The sequence below is a fragment of the Danio rerio genome, chromosome 20, assembly GCF_052040795.2.
Source record: "Danio rerio strain M-AB ecotype USA chromosome 20, GRCz13ab, whole genome shotgun sequence".
NCBI classification, from domain to species: Eukaryota; Metazoa; Chordata; class Actinopteri; order Cypriniformes; family Danionidae; genus Danio; species Danio rerio.
Genome location: NC_141040.1, coordinates 37,215,001 through 37,232,344, shown reverse-complemented (window position 1 = coordinate 37,232,344; position 17,344 = coordinate 37,215,001). Strand labels below are relative to the sequence as shown.

Genomic DNA, 17,344 nt, shown 5'->3' with positions numbered 1-17,344 from the left:
AGACTGTTTATTGTAGCGTCTTTCGCGACAAATAAATAAATATAACAAAATTAGTTAGAGATACTATAACAAAACAACCTACGGAGAACCCGAAGCATTAAATACAAGCATAAGCAGTCTTTTTATTTGTACCTCGCAGGCCGCCGTAGTTTGACGTGTGCGCTCTCTAACGTTAGTTCATTGAAAACATGGCAGGTGATATTATTCTAGAAGACGAGGAGGAGAACATTTTATATGATTTACTTGTTAACACGGAATGGCCGCCCGAAACAGACACTCAGGTTTGTGAAAATACGCTTACGTTATTTGAATAAGTTATTATTATTGGAATATCCGCATGCTTTTAATTAAACCGTTTCTGCGCAAGTAGTTTTGAGCCACGTATCCAAGTTCATCATCACCCAGGGTTTATAGACAGTGTGTTTTTTAATGTTCTAAATAGCTCTATGGTGGTTTAAAGCTTTTCATATGCGGTATTTATTTGCATGTTTGTTGTTTTGCTGAGCTGTTGCTAGTTGTCGCGTTTCAACTGTTCAGTTAACAGACTGTTGACAACTGGTTTATACAAATATTACATGAGTGTGTTTTATTTTCAGCTGCGTGGACTGAAGGAACACAACTCTTCACTGGTTGCAAAAGCCGTGACAGGTAAAGAGATGTACAGTAATACATTATGACTGCAATATATGCCAAAGTTATTGTCATTATTGAATATGTCTGAAAAGTTGAATAAAACGTGACTATAATTGCCAGTGTTGTCTAGGTAGGCCGCTCGCATGTGTTTGAGGCAGTCGTCATTTCACTTTGCAGAGAACATGTGTTTCAATATGAGTGTTTATTTGGCTTACAGGTTTACTGAAGATTAGATAAACTTCTTTGGGATAAGTGTGCTAATCACATCTTTAGTGGTTTTACATTTTGCAGACTTGATCAAGTTGCTTGTACAGTAAACTTGTTTGTTGAGTCAGATTAATTGTGATTTTAAGGTGGTATGCTGGGAATTGCTGTATTTTTCGTTGCATGAGAAGTACTTTATCATTTTGTATTTCATTTTGAGAAAAAAAAAACTCAATATAATGATTTTTTGTTAGGTTTTTATAGCATTAAATAAAATAAATGTGATTATACAAAAGTGTTAATTTATATTGTGCTGCACTGTGATCTTTTTATATATTATATATTTGGTTCTTAATCTTTTTACATCAAGTACCACCTTAAAAAATATCTCTCCAAGTACCACCATAATGACTGGTATTGAAGTGCAGTAGCATAGTAGGCCTAAATATGCAGCTACAGCTCTGCACAGTTTAAAAATGTGGCAGATTAATTCTGATTATTATTGTTATTATTACAAATATTTGTTATTGTCAGCCATAATAAATATACCATTATAATAAATATATCAAATATAAACCATTATGAGTAGCTTGAACATGATCACTGTACTGTGTGCTTACAGGTAAAATAAATAAATAAAATGCCAACATTTAAATTAAAATGTGCTTTTAAAAGTAAATTAAAATTGCACTGTTCTTAAAAGTAAAAAGAAAACTGCTGTATTTAAATGTAAAGTATTAACATATAGTAGCCTATATAAGCTACATGTCATCATATTGATATAAGCTATATGTCATCATATTGATAAATAAACTCTTTGTTAAACTCTTAACTTGTATTTTAAATATATACATTTGATTTACATATTTAAGTTAGAAACTAGATCTGCTTACTGTATGTTAGCATGGGCTTTGTGTGTCAGAAAAGCAAGTGATTACACTGTACCTGTCAACATTGGAAAATAAAAATACGAGATACACCCCCAACAACCGATACAAATATGGAAGGAAATTAGCTTCAAATGATAGAATACACAACAAACATTGGAAAATTGAAATTAAAATAAAGGTTTAGCCTATTAAAATCAATTTACTGATCAGTGTTATGATACATGTCAGTGTTATCGTACGTGTTAAAGGGTTAAAAGTGTGTTCATTTTTTTACTTTAATTATTCAGCGATTCCTCTGTGTACCACTAGAATGAAGCCTGCGTACCACTACTGTTATACGTACCATAGTTAGAGAAGCACAGTATTATATGTTACTGCTTGTACTTATGTATATACAGTAGTGGATTTATACATCATCAAATGATTCTTATAATATTGCAGACAAGATTTAATTAAAAAATAAATAAAAAGTGTTTCTTAGAATAATTTAATGTTTTTGGTTTTTACTTATCTTTGTGTTTTTGTCTTTTTTGTGTTCTATTGCCGTTGTTATTATTGTTAACTTAAACACAAACAAATAAACAAACAAACAAACAAACAAACAAACAACCAAGCAAACAAACCAAAGTGAAATAAATAAGATGCCAAACAAAACATTTTTAGCAATTTGAACTGATATTAGGTAAAATAAATAAATTAATACAAAAAAATACAATCCATTTAGCACAACTATCACCTTCAATTTAAATGTTGTTATCATCATCATAATGATATATGTTTGATTACATTTACGACACTTATCTACTCCATTCATTCATTCATTCATTCATTTTCTTTTTGGCTTAGTCCCTTTATTAATCAGGAGTCGCCACAGCAGATTGAACCGCCAACTTATTCAGCATATGTTTTACGCTGTGGATTCGCTTCCAGCTGCAACCTAACACTAGGAAACACCCATACACTATAGCCTATTTAACTTATTTAATTCACCCGTAACACATGTCTTTGGACTGTGGGGGAAATTGGAGCACCCAGAGGAAACCCACGCGAACATGGGGAGAACATGCAAACTCCACACAACTGACCTATCCGGGGCTCGAACCAATGACCTTCTTGCTGTAAAGCGATCGTGCTACCTACTGCGCCACATTGCACCACTTATACTCTTCTCACTGCATTTAAAAAAGTACTTTATCTGCATAGAAGAGTTCATTCTTGCAATTAAATTAATAACAATATTATTCTAATAATGGAAAAACATTTTTATTTATTTTTTTATCAAAAGCAACCTTTACGTAGTACACCAGAGTCAGACAGGTTCTGGTATGTTTTATTGTTTCAGAATAATTTAAATACTGATGGTCATATATCCTGTTTCTGAGGAAATTATTTGACATTGACAGGTGTTTTTTTTTCTCCTGAAGCAGGTTGTATTAGCGTCTAGCATCAACAGAGAAACAAAATGGCTACTGACTGCATATGCTTTGTAAAAGAAATAGCTAAAATGCCAAGACCAGTTTAATGTAGAATTAATCTGAATTTTGCAAATGTTTGCATACTTGCTAGCTTACTAAACATTAGCATATTTGTTGGTTGTTTGTTGTGTTTTTCTGTTTATTCAGTTATTGTCAGTTGGCAATTAGCAGTTTTTTATTGCCACTGTCACGTTAAATCAGTCCGGCAAATTAATGTCTGGAATCTGTTTGCTTAAAGTTAAAAAGATTTTGATTGCTGTTTAATGTCTAATGGTGTTGACTGTAAGGGAAAGCTAGATAAGAAGCTATTTTTAACGTAAAAGGTGTACAAAGTGTAAACAGTTTTTTTTTGTTCCACTTTTGATGAACCAATGAAAATCCCTAAATAATATGGGGTTAGCGTCATTTAATATATCATCCTCAAGGAGTTTATCCAGTAAACTTGCATGTCAAATAAAGAAAGTTTAATTAATCTTTTATTTTAATTGCTGTATTTGAGTTTGTATTTGAAGTTTTAGTTAACAATAAGAAACCTGGTTATATTTCTGGGGTCCGTTCTACGTACGTGGATTACTCAGTTAGCTGGATTTGGATATTGACGATTTGACACGATCCAGGATCGTTTCGTTCTTCAAAGCTGATCCGAGAGTTGTTGTCATGGCAACAGATCTGCTAGGTCAAACCTGATCGGGAGCAGGTTCAAATCATATAAACAGGATTAGATCGGCTCAGTTCAAGCAAAGATAATACAGAAAGTATGTTCCCAATTCTGATATTTTCTTACAATAAAAGTTATATACACTTGGGAAAATAGTAAATATTTTTTAACTATATATATATATACAAAAGTTATAGTCATTAATAAAATAAATAAAGTTATACATATTAATAAAACTTATGCAATCTGCACCCGCGAAATGAAAATACAAAGACTGCCACCTGGTGGTGCAAAGAGAAAACTTATTGATATGAACTTTTTAGATCGCTTTAGTACAAATTGTGTATAATAGAAATGCACAATATGTGTCTTTTTTTAAAAGCAATAATACATTTATGCAGTCATAAACATGTTTTGACAGTTAATATGCCAGTGATGCTTCACAAAAGTTGCAGACGCCTTTACCAATATCAAAATGCTTTTGGAAACAACCAGTTATTCTTTACACCGATTAAAAAACGGTTACTATAATAAAGGAAATCTTTTCTAAATGAAGAACTAAATACATTGATTTGCATTGAAATACATGATGAATACTCTTGTCTTGACAAATGAAAGTGTAAAGCCTGCAGCTCACAACAAATGTGAAGTTACTGCGTGTCATATTTAAAAAGCCGTTTACTGGTAATTTGATGTAATTTTGCTCACATGGATAATTGAATATTAATCAGATGATGTCATTACGCTGCTGTGCCGTCAGCCAATCGTTGCATTGCTGATCATGATTTCGAGGATCGATAGATCTGTCCTTAACAACAAACGCAGCGATCTCAGATCAGTTCATCCAGATATTCTAATCTGATTCGCGAACTTGTTTGGAGAACCAAATTAGCGAGAGATCAGTTATCAAGATTAAAAGATCCAGGATCTGCCAAATCATCTTAGATCATTTAAGCGAGGTACGAAGAACGGACCCCTGGTGTCTGTATAAGCTGTTATGTTTTTATACATGAACAGTTGCTCTGCTGCATTAATATACCAAAGAATTTTTAGATTACCGAAAAATCTAAAAAAAAATATTGTCTTACAGGACCTTTCAGGTTTTTTCTGCACTACCTTTGGTACAGGTAAATGTCTTATTTTACAGTAAAGGTTACTGTCCTGATGTACTGTACTGTTGGTGAAATTTGAATAATGACTCTTATCTTAAATTAATAAATATTCTTAGATAATACTGCATACATTGGATTTTAATACTTTAAAATGGATAATTTAAAATAACTTTTTAGTCTCAAGTAAACTTTCAGTTCTAAAATTTGTTTCTTACATTGAGATTTTATTTTTTTTTCGATACATTTCGTATTGTTATCATCATAGAATTTTTTTTTTTACCACTTAATATGTTTCTGGAAATCATATTTTCTAAGAGTGTTAGGTTAATAAAAAGTGCAAAATAACAATAGAAACCTTTTGCTACATACTTTTTGCTGTCACTGTTGATCAACTTCATGTTCTATGCTGAATACCTTATTTTAAAACAACAACTTTTGAACAGTTTTGTATACTATAATTTTGTATGAAAAAGCATGATTTTCACACAATTCTGAATAGATGGCTAAACAAATTATCAAGCAATTTTTTTTTGATACGTTATATTTTTGATAAATACTTTTAAAAAAATTGGTTTGAATGATTTGATGAGTCACCAAAGACATGTTTTTTAACATTAACCTTTTTGAAATAAACAAATATTTCAAGTGAAATATTTTTATTTCAATAGAATTAAATTTATTTATATTATAACACACTACTATAACAACTAAGCTTTTAAACAACTTAAACAACTAAGCATCATTTAAAAAGACTAACTTTTCATGATAACTGATTTCTCTGGATCAGCTGAAGTGTTAAAACAAACCTAAATACATTTAACAGATGGTGCTGTAGTTGCTAGAAGGGATACAGCTGTGGGCAGAAGATAACAAGAATTATTTATGTTATTTATTTAATTACCCGTTAATTGTATTTGATAAACATCTACCCCAACCCTAAACCCAACCTTCACAGTATTGTAAAAATATTAATTATTGTTGTACAGTTTCACAAAAACAATGCTTTTGATGTATTTCTGCAGCTGTATAAAATATGGTTACTTTAATAAACAACTAAATCATTGTCTTTTTAGGAATCAGATCATGTAAATATATAAATCAAGATCAAAACATTTTTAACGGTTAGTCACCTCTAATACGCTGTAAAAAAATGCTGGGTTCCACACAAATACTTCATGTTATCTCAACACAAATCGATTTAGTCAACTTAATCTTTTTTACTAATTTAAGTGGATTGAACATAAAACAGAGATGTTTCAAAAAAACTTGAGAATAGTTTTTGTTTAAACTCATTTTCAATAAGTAGTTTGAGCAGTGTGTATTCCTAGAGTATTTTCCTCTGTAGTTTTTAAGATTTCAACCAGATTTTAGTGTTTAAATGTGTGAACATCTTTACTTTTTGTATTTCAGCCCCTCTAGTTCAACTCTTCCACCTGGTCTGGTTCGCCTCGCAACTAAACAGGTGAACTGGCAGCTGGTGTTGGCAAGGTAAAAACAGACTGTTTTTAACACATAAAAGCTTTTCAAGGTCAGTGTATTCCAGGCAGGTTTTGTCAGGTTCATCTACAGTGTGAAAAGCACTTTTCCACTTAATGCCTCAGCGTTTTCTCTGTATCGATCATCTCCACCTCATTGACTCTGCATTCGAAAAGTGCATTAGATACTGTCTCACTGAAAATCATTGCATTGTGCCTCTAATTTAGACTTATTTGCGTCTGGAGTTGTTTTAGGCTCATTACTGCTTTCTTGGATTTTTGACAAATGATTATTTTGCGCCTTTTGGTTCTTGCGAGTTATCCAAATTTAATTAAATGTCGGTTTGTGGATGCTAGCCGCGTAATCTCAATCAAACTCATCTTTTCCCTTCACCGTTCTGCTTGTTCCTGCCAGTTATCTGCTTATGCAAAACAGCGCAATACAAGCAGAGACGGTAAGCTTTAATTAGCTATTGATTTTCAGATAGAAGACGATGTACTCTGTGTTAGAAATGTTTATTTTTGGCTCTACGTTTGCTTACACATTCATTCTGTCTTCTTTCCCCCAATGTTGTTCATTTATTTATTTATTTTTCTTTTTTCCCCCCTGTGCAGTAATGGGAAGCTCCTGGCTGTGGTTCAGGACCAATGTGTGGAAATTAGGTAATTCTGCACATCGATTGGAAATGTTTGGCCTTTCTGTAATTGGTTAATTTTTCAGCCTCTCATCTCGAGTGCTGTAAAGCTGAGCAAAGCTGCTTCTGAGATTGATGATTTTTGTGCAGATGTTGTATTTTTAAAAATATATTTATGTGTGTTTCATGTACAATTCAGTTTCTGTATGGTGTGATTTATTACGCTAATCTGCTCGCGCAGGAATGAAAGTGTCACGCTTCAGGGTCTGAGAAATTCACAGCCTGATGCTCTGAAAACAACCTCTAAACATTAAATTTCTTAATCTAAAAAAAATCTATAGTTTTTCCACAGTCAATATTTGCGTAGTGAGGCTGTTGTGAACTGAAAACTAACTCGCATTAAATTTAAAAACACTCTTAAAATGCTCTCTTTCAGGTCAGCTAGAGATGACTTCGGATCCATCATAGGGAAATGCCAAGGTACAGTAATTGTTTTGTTTTTTAGTTTAAGGCTCCATGAAGAGCTTTAAAATATGCATTTATATTTTATGTTTGAGAGGCTGGTACATAGTGTAGCTCCTCCCCTTTAAAAAAAAACAGCCAATGGTGTTTTGTTTTATCACAGCTCTGTCAGTGAGAGCGGTTGAGCTGAAGTGCATCAAATAAAAAGCAAATAGTAGAGAGTATTTGATTGGTCAAGATTTGATGAGAAACTGAAGCGTAAGCTGACATGACTAAAACTATTCATCCATTTAGGTGGAAGTGACAAACTACAAGCTTTACATATTTATATCAGTTTTATATTGTCTAAACGTGAATTTTGACACTGATCTGGAGCACACTATAGCTAGGAGATATCCTAAAAACTATCAATACTGATCCGATCATCTAAAACACTTCGATTAATTTCATGTGACCTTTAAGCCAGGGTATTTGCCAAAATTTTCAGCATGATTTTTACATATAATAACAAGTCTATAATTTAGAAAATTACAAAATGTTTATTTATTTATTTATTTATTTATTTAATTGTTTGTTTATTTATCACAAAAATGTTCACAACTTCTGAAACATTTGATTCTTTCATAAACTGTATTAGCCTGACTGGTCAATATTAGTTATTTGACATCTATGAGGTGAATAATTTATTGGTGGTATAATAATAAACTAGGAAGTACTGTGTTTTTTATGATTATTTTAAATTGTTTGTTTGTTTAAAAAATCATTATGAAGTCAAATTGTTTCCCCATTTTCCCCATTTTTTTTTTTGCAAATTGTAAGAATTTTGGTTTATTTTTCTCTTCGTTTTTGTTTATTTTATTTTGTTTTATTTTATTCTCCCTGGGCCTGATTACTATACATCTTTGTTCAATCAAAATTTCGGTTCAGATTTAAAGATGCATTTAAAAAATATATTTTTATTTAATTTTATTTTATTTTCCTTGTGTCTGATTACTATATGTACATTTTTGTTTAATCAAGATTTCTGCTCGGGCTTAAAAATGCATTTTAAAAATTTTATTTATTATTTTTTTTATTTTAGGGTGCTTTCACACCTACACTTTTGTTTCGGAACGTATCTCGTTTGCCCAGTTAGCGCGGTTCGATTGGCATATGTGAACAGGGCAATCGCGCTCTGTTTTGCACCAAAGTAATCGCTCTGAGATCGCTTGATGAGGTGGTCTCGGCTCGATTGAAACAAACCCTGGAGCGGTTCGATTACAGTGAGAAAGCGATCCGATCTGAGCGCGGTTATATCACAGTGTTTTATGGATATGTAATAGGCATACGGCTATATGAAGAGAGAATTATTAGTATGGCGGGAAGTTTCGCGAGTCTCCGGATGCCCGCAAACGAGTGATGATCTCCTGGTAATCTCGCGTCTCCCTCCCAGTCCTCAAATAGGCTTCGTCGCGCACCCTTCTCACCCCTCCCCACCGCGTCTCTCCTCAGACACGTCGTGCGCACGCACCCTGTCAATCACCACCAAACCACCACCTCTCCTGACAGCTTAGCGGGACGCTGCAAAATAAACCCTGACACTCTGACCAATGTGAGGAGAGTTTACTCGCACGTGACTTGTTTTAGCTCTTTTGGTGCGATTAGAAACTTTGCAGTGTGAAAGCGAACCGCTCCAAGAGCAAAGAGCAACAATGTAACATTTGTAATCTCTGTTTCGGAACAACTGAATCGATTCACAGGTGTGAAAGCACCCTTAGTCTCCCTGTGCCTGAATACTGTGCATCTTGTTCAATCAAAATTTCTTTTCAGACTTAAAGATGCATTTTATTTTATTTTTGGCCTATTGCCACATTAAATGTGTTAAGTCTATGTCTTTAACCTGCTAATAGAGTTGCAAAATGTTAAATCTTTTAAATGTTATATTCTTTTGGCCAGGTATATTTGTTCAGTCAAGATCTCTGCTTGGCTGTACTTTTTGATGGTTTTTATTTTATTTAAAAAAAGGCTTTTGCAGAGCATGAAATCTGCCACTTTGAGAGTCACGTCCTTGGTTAAATAGGCTGTTTTACTTGTTATTCTCTTCCCTGCTCTACTTTTTTTTTCTATCTTTACATTTGCCTTGAATATTTTATGAGCAATATCATTCAGAGAACAGGCCTGCAGACATGCAAGTCTGCTTTCAATTCACTTTCATTCGTACTGTCTTAGTTCATTTCAGTTCATTTCATGGAGATTTGCGTTTAGCCAGTATCTTCAGTGAGGGCAGAATTTTCACTGGTGTGAAGTCTATATAATGGATGCGTTTGATTAATTGGCACAGTCTTTTGTGCTTTTATATTCATGCTTCTTTCCTCTCTCGTCTTATGGGGCTAAATGAAATATTTCATATATGCTGCTAGATAAATGTGTATTGTGTGCTGATGGGAATATGCTTTTCCCAGCGCACATGCAGTAGGTTCTCAATCATTCATTAAAATGTCATGTGTGTGTAAATGAAACTCTTCATATTGTGAATGCAATGCAGAGTTAAAAGCATCAGATGAGAAAAAAAGATACTGCGTTGATATACTGTAGGCCTGCACGATATTGGATAAATCTGATTTTGCGATACTTAATTTTTCTGCAATAAATATTGCAATATAAATACATCTTCACGAGATAATTTGAATAGCTCTATTTGACAGTTTTCTGGAGAATCTTACAGTGTGGTCAGATACAGAAATTAAATAATCAAAATCCAAAAAATGCTCTTCTCACTTTGCTTTGTCTTGTTTCTAGTGCAAATATATAAAAAATCTTAGATCAAAGCAAAAAGTTGTTTTCAGCTTCAGAAGAACTGAGTTAAAAAAAAATAGTTAATTCGTACAACTTAAGTGTTTTTCTCTAAATCACGCATAAATTTTGTTCCAGATCTATAAGTAAAATAATCTCGTTTTTGCTTTGAATTGTAGATATTTGGATTAAAACAAACATTAATCAAAAAATACAGTAGTTAAATACAATTAATAAATGCGTTCCTGTAGCTCATGGTTAACTATAATTCATCCAACATTGCATATCTTGCGATGTAATTATTGCGGATGTGCACATTGCGATATTGATGCTGAGACGTGCATCCCTTCTTTGATATGTTTATGTGTGCATGTAGTGGTTGGAAACTTGTGATAAGTTTCTAAAGTGCTTTAAAAGGGATTTATGTATGATTTACACAATAAGTATAATAGATGGAATCCTGCCATAGACATTAAAGTAATAACGCAGCGTCTTAAAAAAATGTCAAACATTGGATGAATAAATATGTCAATTGGTGCTGTACATAGCCATGTACAGTTGACATTAATAACCCTCTCTAAAATATTTTCAAAGTGATGTTTAATAGAACATAGATTTTTTTCAGAGTGTTTCCCATTATATTTCTCTCCTGGAGAGAGCCTTTATTTGTTTTTGTTTGGCTGAAATTAATAGTTAATAATTCCTACATTTATGTAGCGCTTTTCTAGACACTCAAATAGCTTTGCACATTGGGGGGAATCTAATCATCTACCACAAGTGTGCAGCATTCACTTGGATGATACGAAGGCAGCCATATTGCGCCAGACTGCACACCACACACCAGCTGATTGGTGGAGCGGAGACTAATTGATGAAGCCATTTATGATATGGGGATGGTTAGGAGGCCATGATGGACAGGCCACTGAGCAAATTTGGCCAGGTTGGTTAAGCCTGTACCCCTACTCCTATTTTTTTTTTTTTTACATTTTTTTATTATTATTTTTTTTATCTCTACTCTTTAATACTGGGATTTTTATTACCACAAAGAGTCAGGACATCGGTTAACCGTATCACCTCACAGACGGTGCTAACCAGGCAGTATAGAGTCCCCTTCATTATACTGGGGCATTACTGTAGGACCCACACAGACTGCAGGTTGAGCACCCCCTTCTGGCCTCACTAACACCACTTTTGGCAGCAACCTGAATGAATGAATGATTGCATGAATAAAACACGATAGGTCAATTAACTTTGATCCAGTAATTCAATTTTGTCTATACTGAAACTTATAAATGCCAGATTGCCAAAAATCATCTTGTTTTGTTTACAAAAGCATTACGTTAAGTTGCAGGTGACTTGAGGCGTACTAACACTATGCTGTCCGAACCGTTCCCAGGCCCAATTCTCAGATCGTTTGAGAAGTGTGAGTGCTCTGAATTGATCTCAGGGGCGGTTCACTTGGGGTTTGGCACGGTACGCTTGTAGTGTGTGTGCAAAGCACGCCTGACGAGACTTGACTTTTAAGGGACTGTTTCATATGGATTTATTAATCATTTTTACTGTTTAATGAACGCAAACTGTCTTAGATTATTAAAGACTCAAATACCTCACTGCACGACAGCTATACACTTTCAGCATACCTCCTTTCTTTGGCATGGGTTTCCTCAGGGTGCTCTGGTTCAAAGACGTGCTATAGGTGAATTGCGTAAGCTAAAATATCTGTTGTGTATGTGTATGAATGAGTGTGTATGGCTGTTTCCCAGTCATTGGTTGCAGCTAAAATGGCATCCGCTACGTATTACATATGATTGATTAGTTGGCGGTTCTTTCCGCTGTGGTGACTCCTGATTAATAAAGGGATTAAGCCAAAAAGAAAATGAATAAATAAATGAATGAATTTGGTTTAGATTTCAATATGTCTATCTTGCATTAGTTTTAAACTAATTAAATAATTAAATAATTATATTGACAGTGATATTGATCGGCAATTACTATCATACCAGTAAATTGGACTTCCCTGAAAAAAGGGTAGTACAGAATGAATCATCTGTATTTTTGGTCTGAGATGAGAAGAAATTTAACAAGCAGACGATGTTTTTGTCATATAATCACAGACAAATGTCACAACAAATCACAACCCTGCAATGTCACATGGTTTGAGTTCATTACGATTAATGAGTGAATGCAATCCAACATGAGAGCATTAGTGATAATCATTCAGCCCCAACAGAAAGTCACAATTTGCCAACACTACTGCCTGCTCTGTTTTGCATCCAAATGCAATTTGTGAGTCCCTCAGGTTTGTTTCTTACAGAGAGAGCACAAAGTGACTCAGCTGTCCTTACGCTTTCACTCTCGGTGAGACGTTTTTATAGTGAATATGCGCTCAGCCAGGGCGATGCGCTGACTTAGCATTTTTTCTTTCTAAAAAAGCACTCTGTTTTCTCCCCTTTTTTATTTAAATGAGATTTACGGTGCGCGAATGTGCCCAGATAGCATACAGTACACTCATCCCACAAATTCAGCCATATTGGCCCTGGCGTTCATCTTAGATTAATTAGCTTTTAACAGCTGAAAGGTGATTTATGAACCCTGCTTAAGCGTTTCCCCCACCGATATTTATCTAGCTAAGTGCCATCGTTCATTGTGAATTATTGAATCTCTCCGTCTTGATATTTCTGTTAATTTCTACCTGAATAGAAATCGCCAGCTTGCGTTTCCCGCTTTTTTCCCCCCGGTACCTCAGGGGTTGAGCTGATGATAAGTTTGCAATAGCTTTGATGTTCACTGCAGCGTCGGGTGCGTCTGATCTCAGCGGTGCAGCTCAGACCAAAGCCAAAATAGTTTTAATCAAAAGTCTGCTTTATTAACCCCCTCTTGTCTGATGCACACTAGTTGGATGGTTTTAGGCTTGTGTTTTGAAGCGCTCTTTATGTTGTCTGCAGGATGCTGTGACGATTAAATGTTTTCTAGGCCCTGAAGCTGCTGTTGGTGTTTAAGTGTTACTTTTAGTGTTTAAGTATACAGATTTTTATCATGCTGGGCTTTTGAACTTTAATTGGAAAGCCTTGGGCTCATCCCGCACAGAATCGGGTGCTAGTGGTGAGTGTTTTGATGGATGATGGCTCTGTTTTTCTCTCAGGTGACTGTGGAAGTCGTTGAGTGAAAATGAAGCTTTGCATTACAGAATGTTGCTTAATTGATGGTTTAAAGTGGTTCCGACATTTTGTATCTACCTGAAATGCAAGTTAACACAGTTTTAACACATCAAGATCATATTTAGATGCTTGTTAAAGTTCCCTGAGACTCTTAAAGGTGCTGCATTTAAGTTTTGGACATAAAAATACCATAATATGTTTGCAGGTATTTAATAGACATGCTAAGGGAAAATACTTATCTGAAAAACAATGTTAAAGACAGATATTCTTCCTGGAAAATGTGTGCTACGTGCCAGAACGTCTGTCTTTGTTTTGGTCATTTAACCCGCCTAATGTTTCTTTAGCCAATTATATTTCAGGACCCTGGGTTGCCTTCTGAACTGAAAATCCCACTCAGTTACAGTAATTCTGTCAGGAGGAATGGGCCAAAATACCTTCAAACTATTGTGAGAAGTTTGTGGAAGGATACCCAAAACATTTCACCACAGTTATACAGTAATAATTTAATTATATATATATAACAAAAATAATTCTCATTATTCTGGCATTTAGCAAATAAAAATCATTTAGGTAATCCTAACAGACCTAAAATAATAAACTTTTAGTATGATTTACCATCAAACATTAAAAAAAAAAAAAAAAGGTTATGTTTGATTTGTCCATCATGCGTATTGATTTTTTTCTTGGTACCCTCACATATTTGTTTAGCCACTCTTATATCCCTGGTAGAGACAAAAAATTGTATGATGGCTGCATATTATTGTGTCATATTAGACGACCCGCATCTTATGACCATCGGCTCTGCTAATTTGCCACTACTCTAATTTGCGATGCACTTATTCTGTTCTTTAATATACAAATGAGATGTCTTTGCTCTTTAAATTGAGCATTGTCTGTTAATCATCCACAGAAATTTTTCTTTTGGATTCACCTTTTTGCTAAATCTGGCCCAATATCGTTGAGTATGTTAACACTGTATCAACTTGTTTGTTGAAGTGTTGCATTGCTTGTGTTATATCGGTTATATCATATGAGTCATACAACTCATACAAGGACATTTTTTTTTGCCAAAGTAGTTTGATATCTACAAATATATTAGGAACCACAAAGTTCTCCTTCCTTCTGCAGTGCCCAAGGACCCGAACCCTCACTGGCGCAGGGTCGCGTGGAGTCATGACTGTGCTCTGCTGGCATATGCCGACAGCACCGGCACGGTCCGAGTCTTTGACCTGATGGGCAGCGAACTCTTCATTATACCACCGGTATGTCACTCACAGCGGCCTTCACCATTTCTCACTTGCTGTCGCTCTCTCTGTCTCTGTCACTCATCCTCTCTGTTGACATTGATTCCACTTTCAGCGCTCAGTCCAACTTTTTTCGTTTTTTTTGTGCGCACAGTAAGAGCACTCTCTTCTGTTTCAGTATAAGTGCTAACTATAATGATGGGCTCCTAATGACTGAATTTCAGGCTTGTGTGCATTGCCCTCTGGCTTTCTGCTCTGCTTGGCTCTTCTCACATTCTCATTCTTTGTATCTTTAGACCGGATAGGCCTGACCCTCTCAAGAGGGGGCTTTCCCACTCCGCTGCCCAAGCAAGGAACACATTTTCTGGTTCCCTTCAGCTCTAAGCCCCCTGATGCCCTTGAAGGACATTTTCAGAGGAGTTACTCTCTCAGAAAGCGAGCTCTCTTGCCCCTTTACCACTTTTCGAATTCCCCCCTCTGCGTTTCTTTTGATTGCGCTGCTGGTGAGGTCTCAGTCAGTCTGTCTCCGACTCTTTCTCTGTTTTTTTTTCATCCTCCTCCGCATTACTCTGCAGTCTTCCATCTCTCTGTCAGAAACTATTAGTTTAGTCTCACAAGATGGCCTTTCTCCATCCCGCAGCCTCACAGTGTAATGACCTGTATGACTCCATATATTTTTTTGTCACTTTCCAACTCTGCTTGTATCTCTACCTTGTCTGTTTGATGTCTTTTCTTTTTTTTGTCTGTCTCTGCAGGCCATGAGCTTCCCTGGAGATTTCAGCTATGCAGCAGCAGGTCTGATGTTTTTGGAGTACACGGGCAGTGCCCAGTGGTCAGCCGAGCTGCTGGTCATCACCTACAGCGGGCAGCTGAAGAGTTACCTGGTCAGGTATGTGGAGCATGGCTGGCATTTTATAATAGGAAAACAGGAAAGATTCCCCTTCAAAAAAGCTTTCATAACCTGAAATAAAATGTAGTGTGAACAAAACACAATAAAAAACTGTAATATTAAACAGTTATTTTTAGTAAAATAATATTTTAATCACCAAACATATTTAAAAATTTAAAGATAATACAATTAAATTCAAGCAAAATATTACAAAAAAATTACAACCTACAAAATTTCATCTACATTTTTCCATTTTTTTTTTGCTTTTCTTTATTTATCCTTTTTTGTAAATTTGTATTTAATATTTTTCTATAACAAATTTGTGTGTACGAGTTTTTGAGCTGTTATCGTAAGTTATTTTGTTAGATAAGCTCCAGATTTGGTTTCAGTACTGACTAATCTAACATATATGCACAAATATACATGTATTTGTGATAGGAAGCTACACAATATTATGTTTTAATCAACATGTTTTAGGATATTACAGGAAAAATGACTAACTCTTACTTCCAGGGCCATTTATATCAAAGTTATATTTAGCCGCACCAACAAATCCCCTTCAGGAACTGGACTGGATGGAAATGTTAAGATGAACATAATTTTGAAAAAATGTGCTAGCTAAACATAAAGAACGTAAAATAAACTTCTGCTTAATTGAGTTTGATTACTTATTTATGTGGTTAAAAAAAGAAATGTGCATAAGCTATGATGGATTTTGCCTTAGAAGCTGATGTTATTGCCACCTATTTACAAACTCTAAGCTCCCACAATAATTTGCAGCAGTGAGCCTGGTATAACATTATTAATGCTATTGTGGACCCTAATAGTTAATATTATAAGTAGAATTTTATTACAGCTCATTTATTAAATGCTAATGTAAAAAGCCACCTGCATTGTCATTAAACTGTCATTGAAAATTATTTTCATTCATTCATTTTCCTTCAGCTTAGTCCCTTTATTCATCAGGGATCGCCACAGCGGAATAAATCGCAAACCTTTCCAGCATATGTTTTACATAGCGGATGCCCTTCCAGCTGCAACCCATCACTGGGAAACATCCATACATACTCATTCATACACATACACTACGGCCAATTTAGTTTATTCAATTCAACTACACTGCATGTGTTTGGACTGTGGGGGAAAGCGGAGCACACGGAGGAAACCCACGCCAGCATGAGGAGAACATGCAAACTTTGCACAGCAACTGGCTCAGATGGGACTCGAACCAGCCACTGTGTTGCCTGAAAATCATTTTAACCAATCTTTTATTTATTTATTTATTTATTCATTTATTGGCAATTCATATGATCTGAGTACTGCTAATGTCACAGTGCATTGTCATCCAAATTTTCATGCCTGTGCAAAAGATGCACTTGGATGAAAAATTCAATGTCTTGGTTGCATCAATTAAAAACCTTAATGTAGGTTAAATGTTTAATTAAAGGTCTCAAGCTGAAAATGAAAATAAAAAATATAGCTTTATTTTTCTGTCATGTATTTTTGAGGGGTACATCTTGCCTTACAGCAAGGCTAAGGTTTGGAATTTTTAAACTTAATGTTGGTGACCACTGATTAGTTGAGCTGAATAGTAATTTTAAAATGCATGTTATTATCTTCGAAAATGTTTAAAAATGATCAAAAATCAAGTAATCAATAAAATAAATGGCTGAATGAATGATTAAGGAAATATGTAGCCCAAGCATAGCTATAATACTTTCACTACACTAACAACAT

At 34.8% G+C, this 17,344-nt stretch overlaps 1 protein-coding gene across 8 annotated transcripts in view; it reads left to right on the top strand.

Annotated features, from left to right (window-relative positions):
* The first annotated feature begins 174 nt into the window (after positions 1-174).
* The window catches only part of nbas (NBAS subunit of NRZ tethering complex), a 378,312-nt gene continuing 361,142 nt past the window's right edge, over positions 175-17,344 (top strand). For 7 of the 8 annotated variants that reach the window (XR_015517670.1, XR_015517668.1, XR_015517669.1 and 4 more), the window contains exons 1-8: positions 175-281; positions 597-648; positions 4,951-4,987; positions 6,383-6,460; positions 7,063-7,110; positions 7,519-7,562; positions 14,603-14,736; positions 15,474-15,607. Coding sequence is in view for 4 of the 8 variants with exons in the window: in XM_087297010.1 (XP_087153136.1) it covers positions 189-281; positions 597-648; positions 4,951-4,987; positions 6,383-6,460; positions 7,063-7,110; positions 7,519-7,562; positions 14,603-14,736; positions 15,474-15,607 (620 nt within the window). In the remaining 4 variants the exon portion in view is untranslated. The remainder of the gene's footprint in view (positions 282-596; positions 649-4,950; positions 4,988-6,382; positions 6,461-7,062; positions 7,111-7,518; positions 7,563-14,602; positions 14,737-15,473; positions 15,608-17,344) is intronic. The other variant, NM_001044807.1, reaches the window with a different exon arrangement.